The sequence below is a fragment of the Monodon monoceros genome, unplaced genomic scaffold (genome assembly GCF_005190385.1).
Source record: "Monodon monoceros isolate NGI ecotype Baffin Bay Population unplaced genomic scaffold, NGI_Narwhal_1 Super_Scaffold_6, whole genome shotgun sequence".
NCBI lineage: Eukaryota > Metazoa > Chordata > Mammalia > Artiodactyla > Monodontidae > Monodon > Monodon monoceros.
The window spans coordinates 82735162-82752008 of record NW_021703783.1 but is presented as its reverse complement, the minus strand read 5'-3'; the positions used below and the strand labels follow the sequence as shown (position 1 = coordinate 82752008).

General features: G+C 44.0%; 1 protein-coding gene across 2 annotated transcripts in view; it reads left to right on the top strand.

The window, feature by feature from the left end:
• The window catches only part of NT5DC3 (5'-nucleotidase domain containing 3), a 51433-nt gene extending 34946 nt beyond the window's left edge, over window positions 1–16487 (top strand). Inside the window, exons 10-14 of one of the 2 annotated variants that reach the window (XM_029206265.1) lie at window positions 1737–1818; window positions 3085–3171; window positions 8006–8146; window positions 13363–13427; window positions 16179–16487. In XM_029206265.1, coding sequence (XP_029062098.1) covers window positions 1737–1818; window positions 3085–3171; window positions 8006–8146; window positions 13363–13427; window positions 16179–16431 — 628 coding nt within the window. In that variant the 3' untranslated portion in view covers window positions 16432–16487. The remainder of the gene's footprint in view (window positions 1–1736; window positions 1819–3084; window positions 3172–8005; window positions 8147–13362; window positions 13428–16178) is intronic. The other variant, XM_029206266.1, reaches the window with a different exon arrangement.
• Window positions 16488–16847: the final 360 nt, after the last annotated feature.

The window sequence follows — 16847 nt, the reverse complement described above, 5'->3', positions numbered from 1 at the left end:
TAACAGTGACCTACTTTTGAAACACTTTTACCCACATTTCTCTGTTCTGCAGTGGGTAACCATGCAGCCTTTCCCTCTCTGCTAGGTGATTTAAAGCATAATAATCCGGTGCCCTGTAGTTAGTGTTGAGTGGATTAAATTCCTCTTATGATGCTAAATTCCACTTTTTCAAGTGTCACAGTGACTCCTGGAAGAAGAGGCACACCCAAGAACCATGTGCAGAGACTGAGAAATCAAGAGAATGTAGGAAAAACAAGAGTGTTGATCAAAAACAGCTGTAGGGCTTCCCTGATGGCACAGTGGTTGGGAGTCCGCCTGCCGATGCAGGGGACGCGGGTTCGAGCCCCGGTCCGGAAAGATCCCACATGCCGCGGAGCGGCTGGGCCCGTGAGCCATGGCCGCTGAGCCTGCGTGTCCGGAGCCTGTGCTCCGCAACGGGAGAGGCCGCACCAGTGAGAGGCCCGCTTACCCGCACAAAACAAAAACAAAAACAAACAAACAAAAAAAACAGCTGTAAACACTGGCTTGCTGTTTGGTCAGTGATAAAACACTCTCCTGCATTTTCTTATTAGATCCAGCGGGGTGGAGTGGTCAGGGGAAGGGCCCCATATCTCCTTTCACCTCCCTCCTTTGTCATGTTTATACTCAGTGGCAGGACCCTGTCTTGGATTAGATTTTCTCAGCACAGCGCTCTTCCTTACTCTGGGTGCCTGGATTAAGAATTCTCTACCCCTGTTCATCCCCATGTTATTTATAATGTTGAAGGTTAGAAACAACCTAAAGGAACGTCCATATGAGGGGATATTATGCAGCCATTAGAAATGAGGTTTTTTTTTTTTTTTAAATGGCAGCGAACATGTTTTACAACTGAAAAAAATGATGTATGAAGGTTACATAATCACATGGGAGATTGCTCACAGCCTTGGAGAGAAAAAGATACGTATTAGTATCCGCAAATGATGCTCATTTTATGTTCATAAAAAAGAGAAAGATAACAGATACATAAAGACTGAAAGATATCCACTGAAATGGTGTGTTTCTACCTGGGTACTGGCATTATGTTTTTCCTTTTCTTCATTGTATTTTTCTGCATTTTTCCAGAGTTTTTTGCAGTGAGTTTGTATTTTTATAACCAGGAAAGCAATCCAAATAAGTGTTACCTAAAAAAAAAAGAAAAAGGACAAACAAACCTTGTGTTTTTTGGACTAGCACCCCCAGGGTGAGGAATGAGGCCTTTATTCTTTTTTTCCTATTTTTCCATCATAAAATAATATGCCCAGTTCTCTGATCTCTGATGTATTTTGTATCTAGAGTGGTTGCATTTCAAGTACAAAGCTGGATAAATATACTAAGCAGTATTTCTATAAGCTTTTTTTGTGTGTGTGAAAAGTTTTCTCCACGGTTGGATACGTTTAGAAAATCTGGGCTAAAGAGAGTTTCTTTATAGGAGGGCTTTTCAGAGCCATCGGTAACTTTTAAGGAGGAACGGGGATAGTGGATAGTGGATAGTGTTTTCCAAATATATTTGACCCTGGAGTTCTGTTTTTTCACTAACCTTCTTTGGATACCGGGGTCCGAAGTTTGGGGTGTATTGCACGAGGCCCGGGAACGTGATGGTGGGGTCTTGGTTTCGGCTGGCTCCTTTCTGTTCTCAGGGGCTAACCGTGGAGTTTCTCATATAGCACACAGCCTGCACTGGTACCACACGTCATAATGTTTCCTGTTTCTGTTGTTAGACCTTTCCGGAAGGTGAATGAGAAAGGCGTCTTACTCTGGGATAAAATCTACAAGTTGCAGAAAGGCCAGATTTATAAACAGGTATCTCGTGACCCATCTGTCCTTTTTGTTGCTGTGCTTTGTGATCGGTTATAATGATAACAGCTGACATTTGCTGAGGCTTGCCATGTGCCAGGCACAGTCCCGAGGGCTTTGCTTCAATGGACTGTTTATAACTTAGTGGCAGAATTTAATCTTAAGTCCATACATTTTCAATGTGCTGTGTGTAAATTAGCTCAGAATTGAACAGTTTTTGAAAAAAAAATTTTAAAGCATTTTTTCCATAGGATATAAAATTTAAGATGCCAGTAGTAAACCTTGGAAATTTCTCTTTAGTAAGTGTTTAATCACATGGCATCGCACCCAAATTGGTAATTATTTCCTGATGAACTGTGTTTTATGTACAGTTTTGATGTATTTCAGTATCATATAAAGCTCTCCCGCGTTTGAGTAAATGATTGAATTGCTGTCCAGTTTTGTGTTACTGAAATTAGGTTTTTTTATCTTATCTTTAAACGTTTTTATATGTGTGTAATATTTATAACATAAAATTACAGAACAGTACTATACAGTACTATACAGGTTTTTTTTTTTTTAAAGTACTGATACATTCCTGTTGGCTATGTAACAAACTGCTGTATGTGGCCCTAAGTATATTTTTTAGGCCTGAAAGATTAGCTTTGAACAGCCCTCCACGTCTAGGAAGTGAGCCTAAGAAAATTGTTAAGATGTAGCTAAAGCTTTGCTACAAGAATGTTTATCATGAAGTTACTTACAAAATAGATAACAAGGTAAATGTCCAGCCTCAGATAATTGGTAAAACGAATCATGGTAGGTCTCAGCTGCTAAAACTACATGGCAGGCAAATATTTATTGACATGGTCACAGAACGTTAAGCGTGAAAAAAAAAAGATCATTACAAAGATACTCAGTATGAAGCCCTTCTGAAAAGTACATTTGACTTAGAAGAAAGGTCTAAAAGATTTCACATAAAAATGTTCTTTATCTTTATCTTTTGATATTTAAAATAAATTGTAAAAGCAAAAACATTTTTTTAAGTTTTAAAAGGTAGATATCGGGACTTTCCCTAGCAGTCCAGTGGTTAAGACGCCGTGCTCCCAATGCAGAGGGCACGTGTTTGATCCCTGGTTGGAGAACTAAGATCCTGCATGCCGCATGGCGCGGCCTAAAAAATAAATAAATACTATAAATAGAAATTAAAAAACAAAGTAGGTATATTGGGCCATGGGTTATACAGGTCTCTTATTTGTCATACAATATAACACCTATATTTTTCTGTTATTGCAGGGTAATTTATATGAATTTTTGAAGCTTACTGGATGGAGGGGATCCAAAGTGTTGTATTTTGGTGACCATATATACAGTGACCTGGCGGTGAGGAACCTTTTTTCCTGTTTCTTTGTTGGGGACAGTGTTAGGCCCACTTATTGAGGAATTTATCTTTGTTTAAGACCATTTTCATACTTTCATAAAAGTGAGGAGTGGGCCACGTTTTCTTTTTTTTTTAAAGTCCCATATTTTATGCAACAGGATGGATCAGAGTCATGAAATAGATTATTTTTTTTGGAAAATGATGGAAATTAGCAATTTACTCAGTTTATCAGAAAAAAATCTTTCCATTTAGGTAATGGTAAGAAATAAATGTCCGTGTTCTTTCCTTTCCCTTTTATTATTAAGCGTCAGAAACATACAAATGCTTCGTAAAATCTCATAAACATCAGTCAGGGTTTCTTTTTTTTGGGGGGGGGCTCACGGGCCCAGCCGCTCTGCGGCATGTGGGATCTTCCCGGACTGGGGCACGAACCCGTGTCCCCTGCATCGGCAGGCAGACTCTCAACCACTGCGCCACCAGGGAAGCCCAGTCAGGGTTTCTTTTGCCAGCCAGTCATTTTGAAAGAGTACAAAACTGACATTTCCAGGAAATAGCTATTATGTGAAAATGAGGCTTTTCATGCCCCTCGGAATGACTAGAGTGTCTCAGGACTTGAATTATGATTTAATGTATAATTAGCGCAGGATTGAGTGAATCACATCTATTACCACACTTGGTTCCTCGTGGAATGAATTTATGTTTGTTAAGTGATTCCAGGCGAGGTTGCACAGCGCACATTTTGCAAAGTCTGAATGAAGCTCAGTGTCCAGGAGGTAACAAGAGTAGGTCATGGCCGGCTGTCAAACTCCTCTGATATTTCTGAGTATTTTGATATTTCTGAGTATTTTGGCCCACACTGGATTGGCCTCACACGTGTGCACGTCTGTGTCGCTCTTGTACTATCGAAACGGTGACCTTTAATGGCTGAGCAGTAGGACCATCTGGGAAGCATTTCAAAGCACACGTGCCTGAGCCCCACTGAGGTGTATGGAGTCAAACTTTCTAGAGGTGGTGGAGGTAGAAGGTTGATTCCAGTGTCTGTGTGTAGTGACACCCTTCCCAGGTGACTCCAGTACACGTGCTGCATAATCATGTCTGTCCAGTGGGTTGAGGTCTAGTGGCAGGAATCGTGGGAGAATTGGAAAACTGAGGTTTTCATCCGATCTCTGCTCTTTATTAGCTGTGTGACCATGGGCACATCCCTCAAGCCTGGATGTCTTCATTTGTAAGAAGAGTGAGATAAGCTAATATATACAAAAGTGCTTAGTAAAGTAGAAACAAAGTGCCCCCTTCAGGATGTTGGCACTCCCAGAATGCCCGGCCAGGTGACGTGGTATCACAGCATGTACCTCTTGCCGTGTGGCCTGTGGGCCTTGAGGATATTACTAACTGTGTGCTACCCCGGAGGCATGTAGGTACATGGCCCCATGAGGTGACACACACACAGACACGCCTTAGCACTATGAGAAGTAGTTTGTCAAGAATGCAGTAGTTTGTCAAATGTGGTCCCCATGACATCGGCATCACCTGGGAACTTGTTGGAACTGCAGATTCTCAGCTTCACCCCAGACCTCCTGAGTTAAAAACTCTTGGGGTAGGGCCCAGCCATCTATGTTCTACACAGCTTTCCACACTAAAATTTGATATCAAGATAATGCTGGCCCATAGAATGAGTTAGGAAGCGTTTCCTCTTCTTCAGTTTTTGGAAGAGTTTGAGAAGGATTGGTGTTAATTCTTCTTTACATGTTTGGTAGTGGAGCCATCTGGTCCTGGGCTTTTCACTGTTGGAAGGCTTTTCATTCTCAATTCAATCTCCTTCCTAGTTAGAGGTCTATTCAGATTTACTGTTTCTTCATAATTCAGTCTTGGTAGGTTGTGTGTTTCTAGGAGTTTGTCTGTTTCATCTAGGTTGTCCAGGTTGTTGGCATACGGTACTCAGTTCGCAGTACTCTTTTATAGTCCTTCCCCCGCCCCCCGTAGAATTGCTGGTAATGTCACCACTTACATTTCTGATTTTAGTAATTTGAGTCTTCTTTTTATCTTATTAAAGGTTTGGCAATTTGGGTTTTTTTTGCTTTTTTTTTGAAGAACCAATTCTTGGTTTTGTTGATTTTTCTCTATTGTTTTTCTATTCTATTTATCTCTGCTCTCATCTTTATTATTTCCTTTGTCCTGCTAGCTTTCAGTTTAGTTTGTTCTTTTTCTAGTTCCTTTAAGGTATATAGTTAGGTTGTTTTGACATCTTTTTTTTAATGTAAATGGCATTGCTATTAATTTTCCTTTTTAGTATTGCATTTGTTGCATCCCATAAATTTGAGTATGTTGTGTTTGCATTTTAATTTGTTTCAAGGTATTTTCTAATTTCCCTTGTGACTTCTTTGACCCTTTGGTTGTTGAAGAGTGTGTTGTTTAATTTCCACGTATTTCGGAATTTTTCACTTTTTCCTTTTGCTGTTGATGTCTGGTCTCATTCCTAGTGATCAGAAAAGATACTTTGTATGATTTCGTCTTTTAAAATTAATTAAGACTTGTTTTGTGGTCTAAAATACAGTTGCTCCTGGAGAATTCTCCATGTACACTTGAGAAAAATGTGTATTCTGCCTTTGTTGGGTGGAGTGTTCTGTATTTGTCTGTTAGGTCTAATCGATCTCTAGTGTTGTTCAGGTCCTCTGTTTCCTGTTTGATCTTCTGTCTGCTTATTTTATCCATTGTAGAAAGTGAGCTATTGAGTTTCCTGCTATTATCGTAAAGCTGTCTCTTGTTCCCTTCAGTTCTGTTAATGTTTCCTTCATATATTTTGGACCTCTGATGTTTGGTTGATATGTGCTTAGAATTGTTATATATTTTTGGTGAATTGACCCTTTTATCATGACATAATGTCATTCTTTGTGTCTTGTAACAGTTTTTGATCTAAAGTCTATTTTGCCTGATATGAGGATAGCCACTCCTGTTTCCTTTTGGTTACTATTTGCTTGGAATATCTTTTTTAATCTTTTCACTTTCAACCTATGTGTGTCCTTAGATCAAAAATAAATGTCTTGTAGACAACATATAGTTAGATTCATGCTAAAGTTGGAAAACCACTGTTTTAAAGTGATCAGACCAGTTCATTAACATGTCAGAAGTTATGTGGGCAATGAACATTACCCTTCAAAGGAATCTCTTGAGAATGTAGATCCTTTAATATTGCTGCCGTTTTTCCAAATACATTTAGATGCCCCTTTTGGATTATATTTGAGAGCCAATTTGAGGCGTAGGAGAAAATTAGTTTCATTATTACTAATTTATTATCATGTACTTTAGTCTTAGGAATGTTCCAAATGATTTTTTTTACCTATTTTCAGAAATAAGATCCACCTTCAAAAGTTTGTCACCACTGGGAATATTTAAAAGAATGTGCTGTATGTAGGGTCTCATATAGGAGAAAGAGAACTATTGAAAGGTTTAAAGAAATTCAACCATTGAAGAAGGTAGGCATCCTTAGGACATACAGAGCAGAGATTCTAGCTTTAGGTGAATAGCAGAGTGAATTTTCAAAACAGTAAGCCACATACCACTTCTCTCCTTAAAACCCTTAAAAGCTCTCTCCTTAAAAGCGCCCCTTTCTTCCTCAGAGTAAAAGCCTGATTTCCTATAATTGCCCTCAAGGCCCTGCTTGATCTCTCCTTCCCCAGCCTCCCTCTATGAAGGCACCTCCTGCCTCTGCCCTCTCTCCTACTCTGCTCTAGGCTACCTGCCTTGCTGTTTCTTAACACACCTTGCTCCCAGCCTGTTCTTGCCCCAGAGCCTTTGCACTTGCTCTTTTTCCAGGCAGAATTTTTCTTCTCCCGCATATTTGCATACTTTGACTCTCCTTACCTTCAGATGTATTAGCCTTGTCTTCCTAATCACTCTATATAAAATGGTAACTCCTTTTCCCTCTTATTCTGCTTGATTTTTGTCCATTGTATTTCTCACCAGCTGCCACTGTGTATTTACTTGCTTATTTTTTGTCTCTATTTCCCATGAGAGCAGGGAATTGTTAGTTTTGTTCATTACTTTATTGTCAGTATCTAGAACAGGGTCTGGCAAACTGTAATGTTTAGTAACTGTCAAATGAGAAAATTAACAGCCATGCATTATGGTGATTGTGTATCTTAGATTTTCCAGGACATAACTTAGATATTCTGGCTTATTAATGTCATATCATGGGATTACAATATTTGGAATGAAAACGTGATCATATATGTTGGTATTGTGTGATCATTCCAAGTCTGAGATTCCCCATAACCCGGAGGCTTGGCATGCGGTGGGTGCTCCCCAGTGGTCTGTGGATGAATTGAATGAAGACCTTCAGTAGCATTTCAGTTGACCCTCTTTCTGCCCCTGACCTAAATGTGGTTTTATAGACCATGGTTAATGATTCCAGATCCTGTGTTTCTGTGGGGTCTGTGATCCGCCGCAATTATTTCCGGAGCAGAAACTTTCTTGGGGTGAAATGGTCAAAGCCTGAGGCTAAATTTGTTTTAATTAAGTGTAATTCATTGAATTCAGCTTGGTTAATAACTAACATTACACAATTTCTCCTGGCGGTACGGTGACTTCAGGTATGAGGTCCTAGAAATAATGCAAAGCAGAGGGATTTTCTCAGTACAGCTCAGACAAGGGCAGTGAGGCAGAAAGAAGTCCATGGCATGCTGCATTGGCCAGAACTGTGTTCCGGAAGCTGCTGGAGAGCTGCTAGCTCTCCCAAATTAAAACGTAATTCAATGAATGTCTGTTGCGTCGGGGAAAGGTCATGAAATGGTTTAAATTCTGTTGAGATTAATGTTGACTTCTTGTGATCTTTGCATTCAGGACTTGACCCTGAAGCATGGCTGGCGAACGGGTGCAATTATCCCAGAGTTAAGATCTGAGCTCAGAATTATGAACACGGAGCAGTACATTCAAACTATGACCTGGCTACAGACCTTGACTGGGTTACTGGAGCAGATGCAGGTTTGGGATTTTTTTTCTCTCCTACTTTTTCTTTAAGGCTGAGGTTAGTCCACTGGTCAAAGTTATTTTCAGGTACTTTTATATTGAATTGTGGTCCTGAAGTATGAGGCATAAATTATCCTGCAGAATAACCACTGGGGTGATTTTGCCCCTAAAAGAGCCTTGCCATTTTCCCTAAAGAGAATTTTTAAGATGGCTCCCATAGCCATTTGGAGAAAAGTTTTGTGGGGCCCGTGTGGGAAATCTGGTGTCCTTACTTCCCCACTAAAGCCCCATCGGGAGACCAGTGGGACTCAGGAACCTCCGCCAGTGTTTGGGTCCAGTCCTGCTTCTGTCTTTAGCCTGCGGTGGGACTTATCCGTTCAGGGCCTCCGTTTCCCCGTCTGTAAAATGGAATGAACACTTCAGGCTGGGCACCACGGCTTACTGGGAAGAGTCCCAAAGCAAGAGTCAAGATCCCTGTGTGCAGCCTCCATCTGATTTTGAAGATAACACCTACAGTTGGCTGGCGCACTGGAGTTCAGTGGTGTGTTTTTCTTTCTGTAAGTTACATAGCCAGTTTGGGGCAGTTAGTGAGGAAGGTTGTTTCAGCAGTGATTTCCTGGCCCGTGGAAGCTGCCCTGTGTTGCAGCTGCGACCCCTCCCCAGTCTCACGACGCACCTTGCTTTCCCCCCGGTTCAGCTGGCCTGGCCCGCAGCGGTCTCGGGGTGAGTGAGTGCCGACTCCTGTAGGTTAAGGGGCATGGATGCTTGCTCTCTTGGCTGCGGCCTCTGGCCATGGCCTGGTGCCCACGGCCTGCCGGCCTGCTTTGGAAATGGGCCGGGAGCCGCCTTGCCTGGCCCAGCTGGCAGCAGACCCGGGCAGGGCTGCGGGGAGTGGCAGGTCCTCACTCCAGGGTGCACCCTTGCAGGGCGTGGGGCCTCACACGTCGCCCAGGCCTCGCTTCCAGCGCGCTCTGGCTGCGTTGCTCCTTGGCTCATCTCTCATGAGGACTGGTTCTGTTTTCCTTCCTGTGCTTGTCTGTGAGGTGACCGTCCAAAAATAAAAGGCATCAGTTCTGGGTTAACGTAGCTTTAAGTCTGCGCGTAGGTCATACAGTAATAATAGCTACTCTTCAGATGCCGGGCATTGTGCTGAATGCTTGCTCTGCGACATTACTTATAACTCGTCCCAGCTGTCCAGTGTACGATTTTCCACCTTAGAAGAAGGAAACTGAGTGTCTGAGAGGTTGGGTAATATGTCAAAGGTCATAAAATGACAGAGCAAGAACTTGAACCTAGGCTGCGTGGTGCCCAAGTCCCTGCTTTCAAGCGCTGCACTGAAGTGCTTCTTTGCTGTGCGGTTTAGAGCTCTTGGGTGTAGCCAGACCCCTTGCCTTAGGTGCGGTCTCTCTGTGACGCAGGTAAGCTGGTCAGCTACACAGGTGCAGCCTGCAGGTAGATGGTGTCGCTGCATTTTAGCTTTGAGGACAAATTTATTTCTTGTTTTCCTGTCTCTGACCTGTATAAAAAGTTTGATGAATAAGGAGTGTGTGTTTTAGAGAACGGAAGTGCTGGGAAGATTTCTGTGATTTATAGAGTTAATTGTATAAGGCGTGGGGTTAGGGAAGGAAGAAAAGGGAATTGACATTCATGCTGCCGCCCCATTTTACAGGTGAGGAAACAGGCTGAGAGATAAGTAACTTTTCCAGAATCTCAAAGTTAGTGACAGCAGAATCAAGCGATATAGAAGTAAGGACTTACTATGCTCCAGACTCCAAGGGCTTTATGGGCATTTCATTCAACAACAGCTTTTGGAAGCGGGCACTGACATCACCCCCATTTTACAGATGAAGAACCGGAGGCAGAGAGGAGAAACTAAGTTGCTGGGCTTAGACCAGGCTGTCTGGCCCCAGAGCCCTCATCTCCGTGCTGTGTCACCTCGGTGTCTGGAACACTTCCGTCAGGGTGGATTCACTAGGACATAGAGGAGGGTGGCTGATAATTGGAACAATATCCAAATGAGCATCACTTCTCCCTGTTCCCTATCTCCTCTCTCCTCTGCCTCTGTGTTCACCTGGAAAACTATACATTATTCCAGTGATCCCGTGTCAGATGTTTCTGTAGCTCCCCTTTTTCCGATAGTATGCACATAGCATGTTATCTGGACTGTTTTCTGAGGAGAGAAATTTGTCCTCTGAGGTTGGCTGTGATTTTTTTTTTTTTTTTTGGAAGCCAGCAGTGTTGTTTGGAGCCCAGTCTGATGAATTAAATGCCAGTGTTGAAATTTTGGTTTTAAAAAAGTAGCTATGAAGAATAATTTTTGTTCACTAGCCTTGAGGTGCACTCTCAAGTGGTATGGCTCATGGTGGTAGTGCCGGTGGATGGCGTGGTGTATAGTGTAGAGGCTTCCCAGGTAACCACGTCGGAGCCACGATTAACCCAGGGTGGACAGGCTTCTGCAAAGAGCCAGCTAGTCACCGTGTTAGGCTGTGCGGGTCCTACGGTCTCTGTTGCAGCTACTCAGCTGTGCTTGTAGCACCAAAGCAGCCTTAGGCAGTATGTAAACAACCGGTTGTAGCTGTATCCCTATAACTGTATTGGTGGACACTGAAATTTGAATTTCATGTCATTTTCACGCATCATGAAATTATTTTTCTTTTGATTTTTTTCCAACAGTTTCAAGAGGAAAATCCTTTCTTAAGCTCATTAGGCCAATAGAAAAGTGGGTGCTGGGCTGGATTTGGCCTCCCCTGGCACAGGCTGTCAGGCTGCTGGCTAGATTGCGATATCCTGCTCTCACAGGGCTGGGCCGGCCTGTACAGTACATTTTTGTAGATTGAAGTCATGAAGGGCTGAGTATGCTAACTAATGAGTGAGGCTAAAGATGGCTGAGCTGACTGTAGGATGAGCCTCTGGTGTGGGCTTCTGCTTAGTCTTTTCCCGTGCTAACTACCCACCCTTGAGTACATGGTATCACTTAAGGGTTAATTATAACTAATGAATACCCAGTCTTTGAAGTCTTTTCAAGTAGATTTCGGACACCTGAGATTGCTATTTTACAGAGCTTGGCCTTGTAGGGGGATCAGAGCTGGAGAAATGTGTGGCTCAGGAGAAATTGTTTTCTTTTAATGGGAGAGCCTTGGGTGTGTTTAAACGCTGATGGGAAGGATCCAGTGCTGATGGATCAATCCAAGGAGGTGGATCACGTGGGAGAGATGATAAATGCTAGAGAAAGGGCAGGTGGGTGCGGGTAGGCCTTGGATGGGAGGGTGCAAGGGGAGGCTGGGTTAAGGCGCACACCCCCAGAGCTCATATGCCCTCTCCTCTGGGGATGCTCCTAGCTCAGATCTCTGGGGCGTTCCTCCTTAGCATGTCCCTCTGGGAACCTTGGGCTTCGCTGGAGATGATCTGTCATCCTTGGCTGCCCCCCATTCTGGAAAAGCTGTGCTGGAGAAAGTGCCTTGGACTTGGAGCCTCTTCATGTCTGTGGAGCCTTCATGTCTGTGGAGCCTCTTCATGTCTGTGGAGAGTGGAGAGAGGCATTCACATGGCCTGTGGCAGCTAGTTTCCAAAAGGAGGGAGCAAGTAGACTCACTTCGGTCATCTTTCTTCTGGTCACTAGTCAGAGAATTCTCCCCTCCTGCAAGTACGGGAGAAGCTTCTCCTTCATACTGGACACAAGTGCAGTTCATGGGCCCAGAGGGGTGTATGGGCAGAGGTGGGAGGGAAAATCCCCGCCCACAGGCTGATAGCCCATCCTGTGTGCTGTCACATTGTTTTGTCCTGATCTGTGTACCCCCCGCCAGGGCTCCATCTTTTCCTCTCTTACATCTTCAGTAGATAGCACAGTGCTTGCCACATAGTCAGTGCTGAATATGTGTATGGACACGTGTGTGTACGTGTATATCTGTGTACAAGTGTGTATATGAATGTGTGCATGTGTGTGTATATCTGCATGTATCTATCTATATAAATAAATTCCTTGTGGCACCCTACAGAGTTTTGACCTAGTCTCATGCTTTGTAGTGCCTGAGTTCTATAGTGAGTAATTTGTTGATCTAAAATGTGAGCGCTGATTGAAACCACACTCGTAGGACCTACCTCAACACCTCCAGATGTGCTGGACCAGAGGTGCTCCAGTAACACACGGCCAGTGGTCATTCAGTGGTGGCTGCTTCCGGCTGGTGTGGGCAGCGGTGCTGGGCCGGAAGTCCAGATGACAAGCTCAGGGTTTTGTCTGAGTGGCAGAGGCCTGTAGCAGGTGACTTAGTCAAGCTGTTGACCCGGGCGTACGTGATAAACAGAAGGGCCTTGGCTGCCACGTCAGAAGCAGATGGTTTGCGTGTTCGGTGTTTTCCTCCGGGTCCTGAGGCTGCCCCTGTGACCATGGACTCCAGGGAGCCCCATCTGGCCCCTGTGGTCACGTGCACCTCTGGCTGCGCTCGAGGGTTCCCGTTCAGCCTCAGGAGCCTTGGAGAGAGACTTGTGAGAATCCGTGTGTTAGGGTGTGTACGGTTGTCATTTTCTTTTTGCCTTTTGCTCACATTTCAGCCCACCCAGAAAATTCTCTGCTTCTCTGTCTGGGTGAGGTGCTCTGCCTTCTTGCCTTTTATAAAAACAATTTTTTTTTTCCTTAAACACTTTAAAAGATAATATTAAGGAAAAAGATTAAAGCCAACTATAATTCAACTACCCTTGCACAAATTAAAGAAAAATTTCCCTGTTAATTTCCAAATATATGCACATGTTTTTTACATGCTTGTAACTTGTGGATGTACTGTTACACCTGCTGTTTCCACTTAACTGCCGTTTGTGTGTGTGTATAATACGTATATTTATGATATATATAAATGTGTATTAGGTAGCCTGTATTAAGTATATGTTTATGTGTGTAATGGATAATCCGTGTGTAATGGATACGTTACGCACGTATAATACACGTATATTTTATGTGGATGCATGTGCATTGTGCTTATACAAAGCCTTTAATAATACTTTAATATCTCTAGTTTGATGGGAGCCTTGCTTAATGGCATCGTAATACGCCCCGTGCACTTGGTGGAGAAGGGCAGGCGGCAGCTGGGAAGTCTGAACGTGTATTTTGTCCTGCAGGTGCCTGTCTCTTAGAGCTGAATAAAATTCCTCCCAGAAGAGCTGCCCATTAGAAAATTCTCAGGACCTAATAGGTTTATTCATACCCAGAACCTTCTCAATAATTGGCTTGTGTCCTGCAGGTTCACAGAGATGCGGAGTCACAGCTGGTTTTGCAGGAGTGGAAAAAGGAGAGGAAGGAGATGAGGTAAGAGGGGCCTGTTTTGAATAGAGTAAATCCCCCACCCTGGCCACGCTCACTCAGCCCACATGCCTGGCACAAGGCCTGCCTGAAGCAGGCTTCGAAACAGTCTTTCTCAGCTGCCCGGGGTGACTGTGACCCCCCAGCATCCAGAACGAGCCAGCTGCCATTAGTGATGAGTGACATTTCCTCGAGGCAGCAGTGAGCTCCCTCACACCTGCTGCCTGCCCTCGAGTTTGTTGTCTGTCCATCCCTCCTCCCATCCATCCCTCCTTCCAGCGCACTTAACTTCCCCGTTTGGGCAGCCATTGGTCCAGTTGTTGGCAATGCCGGTGGCCCAGCGTGGCTAGTGGGACAGTAGCCACCGAGCCACAATTAATTCTTGGGGCTTCTACAACCCTGGTGCTTATTTGTAACACTGCTGTTTTAGGAACGTGCAGTCACTCAGTATCATGATGTCTGTTGGTGAAGAAAACCCATCTGCTGTCAGAAAAGTTTGGTGGGTGTGTGTCTTAAGCGAACAGTTATTCTTGATTTTTTTTTTTTATTATTAAACTTGTTGATTTACAGTATTGTGTTAGTCTTCAGGTGTACAGCTTCAGATTCTTTTCCATTATAGGTTATTACAAGATACTGAATATAGTCCCATGTGCTCTACATGTGCTCTCCATCCTTGTTGTTTATATGTTTTATATATAGTAGTGTGTATCCATTAACCCCACACTCCTAATTTATCCCCTCCCCTCTCCTTTTCGCTTGTTTTCTCTGTCTGTGAGTCTGTTTCAGTTTTGTAAATAAGTTCATTTGTATTATCTTTTTAGATTCCACATATAAGTGATACCATATAATATTTGTCTTTCTCTGTCTGACCTACTTCACTTAGTATGATAATCTCTAGTTGCATCCATGTTGCCGCAGATGGCATTATTTCATTCTTTTTTTATGGCTGAGTAATACTCCACTGTACATATGTACCACATCTTCTTCATCCATTCATCTGTCAATGGACATTTAGGTTGATTTTAAGGGAACGATTATTCTTAAGAGACCCTGTGGACAGTTGTGCTTTCCTGTAGAAGAGGATGGACGCTGTGCATGTAAACACTGTTGATGTGACCATTTCTGCTCTTGTGGTTCCCTCCACACCCCCCTCCCGGGCACAGCTGTCCCTAAGGTTTGTTAGTAGTGCTCACTTCCTGGGTTCTGGCCTCTGAGCAGTGGGCAGCCTGGGGGGCGCTGTGGTGTGCGTGGAGAGGGGCAGAGTCCATCCCTCTGGGCAGCAGAAGCCACGGCTGTATTGAATCAATCCTTCCTCTTCCCTCTCAGCGTGCTGGCTGTCGGGGGCTTATTCCATCGTGATGATTGGTCTAAAATGTTGGGTGAGAGGGTGATGGGCATATAATGTCATTTGACTCTGGGACCCTTGCCCCTCAAGGCCAGACCTGAGTCCTACACTCCAGGGACCTCAAATTATTAAAGAAAAGAATCGTTTCACCCAGCAGAGATTTTGTTTTGAATTCGCATCTCTAACAACCTCACATCTCAATGAGATTTTTCAGTGAAAGTATAAAAACCATTTATGTTGCTCCACCTGCAGACCTAATTGAGGTCTTTCAATTTTCTTCTTTATTGTTGTAGCATCTGCTGTCACCATATGACGAAGGAAGGCCTCTACCAACTAGTGGCTTTTATCACACAGTTGTGTAAAGGATTATGTTTTTTGCTGTGTTTATAACTGATTTTTTAACAGTCAAATGGCATTTATCCAGTTTGCTGGAACAGTCTGTGTGTAGGGGTCCTGGCCATTGGATTGGATGGTGTGCATATCCCATGTATGTGTGACGGGGTGTTGTTTTACACACAGACACGTGTCTGCACACCTGCAGGGGCTTAGAGCCTGGGGTAGGGTGACCAGTCTTGCAAGATGCCTGTAATCCAGGCTTTAAGGAGGTGCTTGAAGCTCTGTAATGGATGGTAGAGATGTGTTTACATCACTATAAAATAATCCTTAATCTCTCAGACATAAAGTACTTTTGAGTTTATGATATGCTTTTATTTCTCTTTCCTTACTTAGTTCTCAATATAACCTGATGAAAAGGGGGCCTTTGTCCCATTCCGTAGACAAAGGAAGTTTGGAGACTCTGAGAACATTCTGCATCTCTGTGGACCTTCAGAAGCAGCTCCCGCACCCTCTGTTTTTGTTTGGGAAATGGGGTGTGCAGGTTTAGAGGCTCACGCGTTGCCGCTGGAGCCTTCGGCAGTGTTCTCTCTGGCTGGCCTAAGTGGGGAATGTGATCAGAGCCGGTTGATGGATGAATGGACAGACTGTTTTCTCGATTAGAAATCGGAGCTGCTCTAGGCTAATTTGAGTCCTGTACGTGTGAAAGAGTGATTTAAAAAAAAAAAATCTTTTTATTGACGTGTGGTTGATGTACAATATTACATCAGTTTCAGGTATACAACATAGGGATTCACATTTTTTATAGATTGTACTCCATTTATAGTTATTATAAAATATTAGCTATATTTCCCGTGCTGTGCAATATATCCTTGTAGCTTATTTATTTATTTTAAACTTTTTATTTTACATTGGGGTAGAGTTGATTAACAATGTTGTGTTGGTTTCAGGTGTACAGCAGAGTGATTCAGTTATACGTATACATGTGTCTGTTCTTTGGGAAACAGTGATTTTGATTTTATTCGATTTCGGTAGCTAAAAGCAGACCTTTTGGGAATCACTGTCTCTTGCCTCTTCAGAGAAATGACCAAAGGTTCCTTCAACACCCAGTTCGGAAGCTTGTTCCGCACAGACCAGAACCCCACGTACTTCCTGCGGCGCCTGTCGCGGTTTGCCGACATCTACATGGCGTCCCTGAGCTGCCTCCTGAGCTATGATGTCAGCCACACGTTCTACCCCCGGAGAACCCCGCTGCAGCACGAGCTTCCTGCCTGGTCTGACAGGCCCCCGGCCACCAGGCTGCCGCTCCTGCAGGAGGCCCAGGCCAAGTAGCCAGCGGCCCAGGCACCCTGGGCGCGAAAAGCCAGGACCGGCGGCGGCCCCGCACCGGGCAGACTTTGCATGGACGTGACTGTGCTTACGGACATGCCTTGTGATACCTATTTTGTACATTACGGAGGATACCCCCCAGCTCGTGAAGACAGGAGCTCGCAGCCCAGAGGGACTGCCTTCCTGTACATGTGGGGACAGCGGCTGGCTTCCTGTCAACACCCTGTGATCGCCCTTCTTGTTTACTAAGGTACCGCGACCGGCGTCAGATTTTCTGGGACGGGGAGGCTTCTTGATACCATCTCTGGATTCCAGCAGGTGACGTTTTGAAACTCTTGATTCTTCCATGCAAAACGCATGGAAAAAGTGAACATTCACAGGCAGTGCAGGGGCCCAGTGGTGTGCACCGGTGAACTGCT